This window comes from Colossoma macropomum, unplaced genomic scaffold, assembly GCF_904425465.1.
Source record: "Colossoma macropomum unplaced genomic scaffold, Colossoma_macropomum, whole genome shotgun sequence".
In the NCBI taxonomy this organism is placed as follows: Eukaryota; Metazoa; Chordata; class Actinopteri; order Characiformes; family Serrasalmidae; genus Colossoma; species Colossoma macropomum.
In genome coordinates, this window is record NW_023494807.1 from 31,898,314 (window position 1) to 31,908,691 (window position 10,378).

At 38.4% G+C, this 10,378-nt stretch overlaps 1 protein-coding gene across 2 annotated transcripts; it reads left to right on the forward strand.

Annotated features, from left to right (window-relative positions):
- Window positions 1–1,545: 1,545 nt before the first annotated feature.
- nsun4 (NOP2/Sun RNA methyltransferase 4) lies at window positions 1,546–8,331 on the forward strand. Of its 2 annotated transcripts, none has more exons than XM_036556252.1 (6): window positions 1,546–1,687; window positions 3,144–3,496; window positions 3,913–4,067; window positions 4,889–5,049; window positions 5,578–5,702; window positions 7,532–8,331. In XM_036556252.1, exons 1-6 carry the CDS (start codon window positions 1,592–1,594, stop codon window positions 7,806–7,808), a joined length of 1,167 nt encoding a protein of 388 aa, XP_036412145.1. In that variant the 5' UTR covers window positions 1,546–1,591; the 3' UTR covers window positions 7,809–8,331. The 2 variants fall into 2 exon arrangements, with proteins under 2 accessions (XP_036412145.1, XP_036412146.1); XM_036556253.1 differs by lacking the exon at window positions 7,532–8,331 and adding an exon at window positions 6,585–7,022.
- Window positions 8,332–10,378: the final 2,047 nt, after the last annotated feature.

Here is a 10,378-nt window from a genome sequence, read left to right on the forward strand (position 1 = left end):
CAGAAACAGGGAGGTGGTTTTAATGTTATGAGTGAAAGGCATTAGGTCTCCAGGTGAAAGTGAACTAAAAAGATCACCACGTCGTTGTCACTGCCTGAAAAATCAGCTGAGGCTTCACAGCGGCTGTCAGGGGGAATAATCAGCTATGAAACATTAATAAGACCAAGATCACAAACAAACTGTCCCATTCACGAACCCTGAGCTCCCTGACTCCTCTCTAAGTCCCGTTTACCCTCCAGGACAGCTTTAACAGTCATACCTCGTCAGGCTCCCCTAAAGCGCCCGTTTCCCTCGTTTCCTCTTCTGAAACCATGTTTCACTGCACTTCAGAAGGTCCAGCTGCTGGCCTACAGGTCTCTCCGCAGCGCCGGGCCGGAGGTCACACGCAGGAAACTACTAGAAACTTACAGGAAGTAGATTTGCTTTGTTTGATTTTTCTTTTTTTGTCAGCCATGCACGGGGTTCAATGTACAGCTCCAATCACATCTGGAAACAATAACATACAAATAAAATATATATATATATATATATATATATATATATATATATATATATATATATAGAAGCTTTATTGGCCAGGTTTGCTTACACATACAAGGAATTTGGTTTTGGTTACAGGAGCTCACAGTGCACAGTATCAAACGTTTACATAGTAGTGAATAAAATAAAATAAATATAAAATAAAATTAAACATGCATTTCTACCATCATCACTCATACACACACAGTCATACCTGTAACCTTTACATTGTGCAAAGTATAGGTCTAAAGTTAAAGCGCTGAGTGCAGCATATATATATATATATATATATATATATATATATATATATATATATATATATATTATACAAAATTACGATTTTGATTTAAAAAAAAACTGAAAATAAAATAATAATAATATGCCCTGCGATGGACTGGCGACCTGTCCAGGGTGTATCCTGCCTACTGCCCAATGACAGCGGGGATAGGCTCCAGCACCCCACCGCGACCCAGAAGGATAAGCGGTTTAGATGATGAGTGTGTGTAAAATAATAATAAAAACGTTACTGGCGCATAAAGTCATACATGGATATCACCCGTGTTACTCAATGCAGTGCTTTAATAATTTCATGCAACAGAAATGTGATTATTTGTTTATTTCGTTTATTAAGAATACAAATTTGTGCACACAAAAACTTTCGACTTGTTAAAAGTCCTCTTTACCGCACTGAGTTCAGAGAGATTTTCTATGTGCTAGAGATTATTTACTTATTTATTTTATTGATATTTTTATTTTATTAATATATATTGTGTTTATTTAGAACATTTTAATTTTTAGAAGCACTTACAGTAGATTTTTAAGTAAATTAGTAAAAAAAATAATAAAATAAAATAAAAAAAGTCGAGAACATCAGTGAGATACTGAGAGACTTCGGGGCGGTATTCCGGCAGGTGGGGCAGTTATTGTAGCTGAAGTTATTTTAAATTTTATTTTCGTCTTAGTTCACAGTTTAATAGTTTGTGGCAGAATTTGTTTGTTGACTTGTTTACATAAACGCAGAGAGGAACCCGCAGCGCTGGGGACTTTTACTGGTGATACACATCGCTGAAACATGATGGCGGCGAACATCGGCCCGAGATTTCTCCTAAATAAAATCAGAGACTCGGTTTGTTTCGTCCAGCGGCGACACCGCGTTAAAACTAAATGGGTAAATATCTCTTATAAATGTCTATAGACCTGAAATCGAATAGGTGTTTTGACTACGAACAGCCCTGAGCTACAAACGCGAGGTGTGCGCTGTGTTCCAAATATCACCTGCCCACTGTTCCCTACACTGTAGTGCGCTAAAGAAGGGAGCGAAATCAAAGGGGAACTCCACCAAAATTTCAGTGTTTGAGACGTAAACAGTGATTGAGAATGGTTTGGTGTGAAATGGTTGATTGTAGAGACAATAATATTCAAATAGAGTTGATATGTTGACATATTAAAGTATTTCGTAATAATATGATAGCACAATAAATAGAGGTGGGTAATCCAGGTCCACAAAGTAAAAACCCTCCCCAGGATTTTGTTCCAACTGCTTGACTTCTCTAATTTGCTCAAACCAGCAGCAAAGGTGTTCAGGCAGTTGGAACAAAATCCTGGGGAGGGTTTTACTTTGTGGACCTGGATTACCCACCTCTATCTCTATTTATTATGCTATCATATTATTAGGTTTAATTATTGTGCTGCAGTACTTTAATATGTCAGCATACCAACACTATTTGAATATTATTGTCTCTACTATCAACCATTTCACACCAAACCATTCTGAATCACTGTTTACATCTCAAACACTGAATTTATGCAGAAATTTTGCACAAATGGTGGAGTTCCCCTTTAATTTAGCTCCCTTCTATAATAAATAATAAATAATAAGCTGTATTAAGATAATTTAGAATTTCTGTTTGTTATTTATGTATGTCGATAAACACAGGCGGCTATGTGGACAAGTGAAAGGTTAAGCCGTTTTTGTGCAATAAACAGACCACACTGTTTCCTTTTTCAGCACTACATTAACAATGGATAGCCATAGCACACATCCACCTTTAAATTGAGTATCGTTAAATGTCTTTAAATAACTTTTTAATTCATACGTATATGCTTTATTGGGAATTTTTATAATCACTCAGCAGCCAAACAAGCACTGTCTTACTGTGATCATGCATTTTCCCACCTCAAACAGCTTATGCTTTATTAAGGTGGAAAGTATGAGGTAGTTCAATCTCCTAGTTGTCATCGATGCAGCGTTCACTCTGCAGGACAGTAGATCTGAAACAGGAGGGCTGGTGACCGCAGTGCTTGAGTATATCGCTGCTGCCGGAAGAAAACCTTGTATCTCCATTTTTGTCGTTTTTCAGTTTTTGACATAATTTGAAAATGCCTGTTGTCCTTTACTTGGTGTGTAAATTTCACGATGAATGGATCAAGAGAAACAGCCCAAAATGACTTGGTAAAAATTCTGGTTCCATTGACTTGCATTAAAAGTGGAGTATGTTTTTTCCTTCTCCTGTAAAGTTACTATTTTGGAGATAAGAGATTTTCTTCCGACAACAGCGATGTATCTCTAGTGATGACAAAATCCCATATTGTGTATTTATTTTGTCCTCTTGTTATTTTAACAGGCTGGCAGCAGACCTAAAGTCCCCGCCACTGACCTCGCCCTGCAGCACTTTGATGCAACATACAGCCTGCAGTTGGGTGACCTGTGGCCCTCCGTTCGTATTGGAATGCTGTCAGAGAAAAAGTATGGAGCTTTACTGAACAACTTCGCATCCGATTCTGACATCATATCGAGCTTTCATTCCCAAGGGTGCAGAGACTTCATCGGTGCAGCATGCTCCACAGAGAAGGACGCGCCTGCAGAGAGACCTTCGCAGGACCCTGAGCTCCATAATCAGACAGCAGCTCCTGTCAGCTCAAATATCCAGTGTTTCGTTTTTCCAAGGGGAGACATTTCTCGATTCAAACCTGCAAGGTAACAATCAGAGCAGTGTTGCCAGACGGGGCCGGGTTTCAGTTGATTTGTATATAAGTTATTATATGAAATAGTTATGAAGATGCTGCCTGAGACATCGATTGTATTAGTTTTGGCCTACAATGTATTTTTAGTATGCATACAAACTATTTTTTACAGATTTGCCATCATCGTCATTCCATGTAAAGCACAGGAGACTCGTGTAGGTTCACTGGTGGTTCTGGATAGTAAATAAAATGTCTATATTTCTGTTGTAGTCATGGCAACCCCTGGTTCCTGTCACCACCACTGTAAAGAAATTTTTGGTCGAAAATAAAATGCGTAAAGTGTAGAAGTGAGAGATGTGAGCAGCAGGAAAGCAGCTGGCTAACTTTGTTCACACAACAGTTGGATGATGTGTCTTTCTGTCCTCTCAGGCCAGACAGCAATGGATTATTAACTTACTACCTGCTGGATGCGGCGTCTGTCCTGCCTGTTCTGGCGCTGGATGTCCAGCCAGGTCACTCAGTGCTGGACCTCTGCGCTGGTCCTGGAGGGAAGACCCTTGCTCTCCTGCAGGCTCAGGCCGTCAGTATGTAAACCGATGTTTGGCTTCTCTCTTAATGTGGACAGTTCCGGCCCTGAAGTCTGATTGGCTTAATAATGTTCAAAGCTAATTTATATTAGTTGAATTAATTATAATATGTACTGTACAGTTTATAGTAGTTACTAAATAATTCATAGTCATTGCAACCAATAATTTATATTAGTTGAACTAATTATAGTATGTACTGCATCATTTATAGTAGTTACTAATAATTCATAGTAATTGTTATCTATTGTTATATTGGTTGAATTAATTATTTGAATTATAATTATAGTGTATATACTGTACAATGTATAGTATTTACTAAACAATTCATAGTAATTGCTAGTAATAATTTATAGTAGTTATAATTGAATAATTTAATCAATAATTTATATTGGTGGAATTAATTATAGTATATACTGTACAATTTATAGTATTTACTAAATTATTATTCGTAGTTGCTGTTAATATTGTATAGTACATTATGAAAAATTCATAATAGTTACTGAATAATTCATAGTAGATACTGAAGTTCATAGCATTTAATGAATAATGTATAATAGTTACTGAATAATTAATAGCAGATACTGTCTAACTCATTGTAGTTACAGAAATAATTCATGGCAGGTGCTGATTATTTGTCTGATAAGCCTGTGATTCATGATGTTAATAATAAACACTGCTGTATTTTATATTATATTTTGTAATATTTTTGTAAAATCTATAAGCCCACAGTTTTGTGGTGTGTAACAAAATCTACTGCTTAGATCTTTCCTCTCATTTTTCCTCTCATGGTCATGTTCCTTTTGTTAACGGACATTCAGGGTTTCTCTGGGCCAACGACCTGTCAGGGTCTCGTACGGCTCGCCTCCGCCGGACCCTGCAGAGCTACCTGCCCAGAGAGCTGCTGACGGAGGACAGAGTTTACATCACCTCGTTAGATGGACGGCAGTGGAGAAATAAAGATGAACACCAGTTTGATAAGGTCAGTGTCAGGATTTAGAGAAACTGCACAAAGACATCCATTTTATTAATTAAGCACCTACAATTAAATCTGGAGTGATAAAAAAGTTATAAAAATGTTATTGCTGATCTGAGAAAATGTTGTTAAATTATGGTTTCGTTGAAATAAGAAATTTTCTGCTTTGATTTCCATCCAGTCTTTATTATTTTCGCCACTATTGTCCAGTTTATAAGAATGTTTTCTGCTGTTCTCAAAGTTATTTATGTAGCATATTTCATACACACATGTAAAAAAAATTAAAATCAAGAGATAATAAAATAAGCGATAAGGGAATGAAAAGATCAAATAAATATAAGCGTAAGTTATGTTAAAGTAAAAGGAGAAAAGAAATAGAAACAGATGAGAGAAAATGTCTTTAGCACTCTTCAACGCACTTTTCAATGTCTGAATCAGAATTTGGGGTTTAGCTGTTGGCTTTCTAAAGAAAATGCTCCAGTAGCTGCTGCGACATGAACCATTGCCCTCTTTGTCTCTTTCTTTCTCTCTCAGGTTTTGGTGGACGTCCCCTGTACCACAGACAGGCATTCTCTAATGGAGGAGGACAATAACATATTCAAGAGATCCAGAACCAAAGAGAGACAGAAGCTTCCGTTACTGCAGATGGAGCTCCTCTTGTAAGCAATAATTTCTTCTTTTGAAGAAAAGATAATGTGTGTTTAAATAGTGTGTTTAAAGTGGCCCTAATCCTAAACCTAACCTTAACCTCAACCCAAAACCTAATCCTAACACTCACCCTGGCTCTAATCCTAACTCTAACCTTAACCTCAACCCAAAACCTAATCCTAACCCTCACCCTGGCCCTAATCTTAAACCTAACCTTAACCTCAACCCAAAACCTAATCCTAACCCTCACCCTGGCCCTAATCTTAAACCTAACCTTAACCTCAACCCAAAACCTAATCCTAACCCTCACCCTGGCCTTAACCCTAAACCTAACCTTAACCCCAACCCAAAACCTAATCCTAACCCTCACCCTGGCCCTAATCTTAAACCTAACCTTAACCTCAACCCAAAACCTAATCCTAACCCTCACCCTGGCCCTAATCTTAAACCTAACCTTAACCTCAACCCAAAACCTAATCCTAACCCTCACCCTGGCCTTAATTCTAAACCTAACCTTAACCTCAACCCAAAACCTAACCCTAACCCTCACCCTGGCCTTAATTCTAAACCTAACCTTAACCTCAACCCAAAACCTAATCCTAACCCTCACCCTGGCCTTAATTCTAAACCTAACCTTAACCTCAACCCAAAACCTAATCCTAACCCTCACCCTGGCCCTAATCTTAAACCTAACCTTAACCTCAACCCAAAACCTAATCCTAACCCTCACCCTGGCCCTAATCTTAAACCTAACCTTAACCTCAACCCAAAACCTAATCCTAACCCTCACCCTGGCCTTAATTCTAAACCTAACCTTAACCTCAACCCAAAACCTAATGAAGCTGCAAAAACATTCCACTTTGAGATCATCATGGTTGTGATGTCTGTTGAAGGGATGTGGAGTGTCAGTCTGTAGCAGAGTTATTGGAGTGGAAGATGTGGGAAAATGACTAAACGCTGTGCTGTTCATGGCTGTCGGGAACCAAACGGATCATTGCAGCCTTTCCAAAGATCCACATACATGAAAGGAGCGTCTGACAGCCTGTTTAACCAATAAGGGATAAAGACAGTTTGGAAAATGGTCACTTAAGAGAAGAATTGTTTTTTGCTACATACACTTAAAAGTCTGGAAACAAATACAATCTAAGAAAAATACAGAATATAAGCCCTTTAAAAGCCACACCATCAGCCAGAATGACTATAAACAGGTGTGGTTGTTACTTCATAGCAAACAACATTATCTAAAATAGTCAGTGTGTCATTATAGTGTAATGAGGTGACCTAATGTTGGAGGTGGGCAGTATGACAGTATTTGTTGTTGTTGTGGTAAATTACGTCACATTACGCCACAATATGCAATATGCATATATAAAATATTTATGCCAAAAACATATGGGACATTTTATATAATGTCCCATATATATATATATATATATATATATATATATATATATATATATATATATATATATACACATTATTTATGTATATATATGGGACATTGGTGTAACATATAGATATTTACATATATAAGGTGAAAATGGGACGTATTATTTATTTATACATACCTATCTAATACATATGGGACATATTCACAAGACGTATGTGATACATTATTACATATTATGTACTTACAACTATAAAATATTTATATATGATATGATTGATATATATATATATATATATATATATATATGTGTGTGTGTGTGTGTGTGTGTGTGTGTGTGTGTATACATATATAATGTGTGTGTGTGTGTGTTAAATTAAATTGCCTGTTAAATTGAGGAGGATACTGTGAATTTAGAGAATGAAGACTGATGGTTTTTCCCTTTCTGTGCAGGGCAGGGATTCAGGCCACTCGTCCAGGCGGTCATGTTCTGTACTCGACCTGCTCTCTGTCTCAGCTGCAGAACCAGTGTGTGGTGGAGCAGGCCATCAGCGTTGCCCAGCAGGAGATGGACATTACAGTGCAAGTGCAAAACCTCAGCAGCTTCGTCCAGCTTTTTTCAGACACTTTCCACTTCGCCCCTCAGCCAGCGGTGGGAGAGTTAGTCTTACCGCACTTATGTGCCAACTTTGGCCCCATTTATATGTGCAAATTGCAAAGGATCAGCTAGAGATGTCCAATCTGAAAGACTTCCTGTGGTCACTACGCACTGATTCACCTCTTTGTAAATAAGCCGGCTAAACGCTGCCCTCTGTTGGCTAAAGTTGTTTGCCAACATATATTTGTATAAACAGATACAAAATATACAGTGAGGTCCAAAAGTCTGAGACTGCTTGTGAAAACGTGTTTATTTTGCATTATTTTTGAATTTACTACATTTTTCTTTGTAAATTATATTATCAGCATAAGAATTTGAATGAAAAGTAGAATCTTTGAAATATTTATTTCAGAGTTTTTAAATATTTGCTCTCTTCCTCTTAAGCAGCCCCTGTTGAGCAGATCAAATCCATATATAATTGATAATCATGATTTTTCATCTAGACAGTATTATGATACTTATTTTTAGATATCTGACCAAGCACCAGTGTGAGGACCGCTGTTAAAGGGTCTGTACCATGGAAAACTGAATTTACTTTTCTTTAGCAAAAAAAAAAAGTTTGATGTGGTATAAAATATGTAGAAATGTATGAAATTATATATATAAATATGTGGTGGTGGTGTATTAGTGTGAGTTGCGCTGGTCTGAGTGGATCAGACACAGCAGTGCTGCTGGAGTTTTTAAACACTATGTCCACTCACTGTCCACTCTATTAGACACTCCTACCTTGTCAGTCCACCTTGTAGATGAAAAGTCAGAGACGATAGCTCGTCTGCTGCTGCACAGTTTGTGTTGGTCATCCTCTAGTCCTTCATCAGTGGTCACAGGACGCTGTTGGCTGGATGTTTTTGGTCGGTGGACTATTCTCAGTCCAGCAGTGACACTGAGGAGTTTAAAAACTCCAGCAGCACTGCTGTGTCTGATCCACTCAGACCAGCGCAACACACATTAACACACCACCACCATGTCAGTGTCACTGCAGTGCTGAGAATGTAGGACCGTATATTGGGCTTGGTACATAATACCACTGCGGTGAATGGACTTCAGAGAAAAAACATCTTTACATGTAACTCTTGTTGTGGTTCTGTTTACAGACTGTAGGTGGCAGCAGCTGACAATAAGAAAGTCCCATCACCTCCTTAATGGTTGGAAAAAATTATACAGTAGGCTTTCAGTAATTAGCACAAATAAATTGTGTTTACTGTAATCAAAGGCAAAGAAATACTTTTATTTTGTCAATATTTACAGGACAGAATGATAGCATTTCAGTTTAAATCAGGTTTTGTTTGTATTATGTGAGAACAGCACTCTTTCTTATTGGCCTGCTTATAGTCAAGCACTTCCTTTTTACTTTTCTTTTAATAAATTATGGCCGATTTCTATGAACAGTTCTATGAAGAGCTTTCAAATAATTTTTCTTTTCTTTTTTTATTTTATATTTTTATTTTCTGTTTCCACTAACCCCATTTTTTCCTCTCATATTTCACAATGCTCTGATTTAAATGTTATCAATTGGTGGTCGACTAGTACAAATATAAAGTAGACAGTAGGTCATTACTGTGTAGTGAGGTGACCTAAAACAGCAGGTAGATTTTCTTATTAATGTGCGCGGATATTGATAAATTGCACTCATCTTAATCTGGATGATTAATTTTGGTGGCATCCTTAATGAGATGCTTAATTTTACATCCAATGTATTTAAATGAAGTTGCCTTTCCTTGGTGAAGCTGAACTGCACTTGTTTTCCAGGATGCTCCTAAGCACCTCCACTCCATCCCCCCTCCACCCCCCCGCCCTCTGCAACCCCCCCGCCCTCTGCAACCCCCCCCAGTCCGAGGGTGGTAAGAGGTTCGATTTTGCTTTCCGGGAGCGTACCAGCTTCAATTTCCCCTCCACTGTCCACGAACCTGCCGTCTATTCCGGGCAATGTAGCATGAAAAGGTGTGCGCACTTTAAGAACGAGGCCGAGCAGCACTATGGACTCCCCGCCGCCATTAAGCTGCTCGAAAACAGTGTTGCATCGAGATTGGCCGCACTGTCGTTTAGTTGCCGGCTTCTGGTTGAACATTAAGGACGCAAGAGGATCCCGAAATGGGATGTTTTCCCCTCATTTTGCCGTTCGCCTTTTATTCCACAGATGAGTGCAGATAATTTTCTGTGCGATTGTGAGTGATTACTGTATTACCACGGTAATATAGGGTTATTTGGGAATGCAAAGAGAATTAATGACACATAAAAACTATTTCTGCATTGGCTGCGTCTCTCGGCCGGGTATAGTTCTCCATGCCTGCATCTTGTGATTACCTAAACGTATTGTAAATATGTCTTTGCTATGGGCTTTTACATAAATTTACATTTTTTAACACTCAGGAAACACAGGCCCATTAGGGACGAGTTATTTTCCTCCATACGGTTTGTTCATTATTGACTTTGACAGTGCGGACGATGCTCGGCGCCTGATCGTTTGGAAAGCGCAAGGCCAGTGATGGAAATCTGATGTAAATCTTTGTAACGACAGAAATATTGAAATTATCCGCTGTACCTGGAGGCTCAGTGACCTGTTGGGTGAGGGGTCGTGGTGCTATCTCTACAGCTGTGGCAGTGGAGGGAGTCTGCTTGGGTGGCTTTGGGTTGGAGTTGGA

Coding starts and splice junctions, on each gene's coding strand:
- nsun4 (XM_036556252.1), top strand. CDS start 1,592: ATGATGGCGGCGAACATCGGCCCGAGATTTCTCCTAAATAAAATCAGA. Junction 3,497..3,912: donor TCTCGATTCAAACCTGCAAG/GTAACAATCAGA, acceptor CTGTCCTCTCAG/GCCAGACAGCAATGGATTAT. Junction 5,703..7,531: donor CTGCAGATGGAGCTCCTCTT/GTAAGCAATAAT, acceptor CTTTCTGTGCAG/GGCAGGGATTCAGGCCACTC.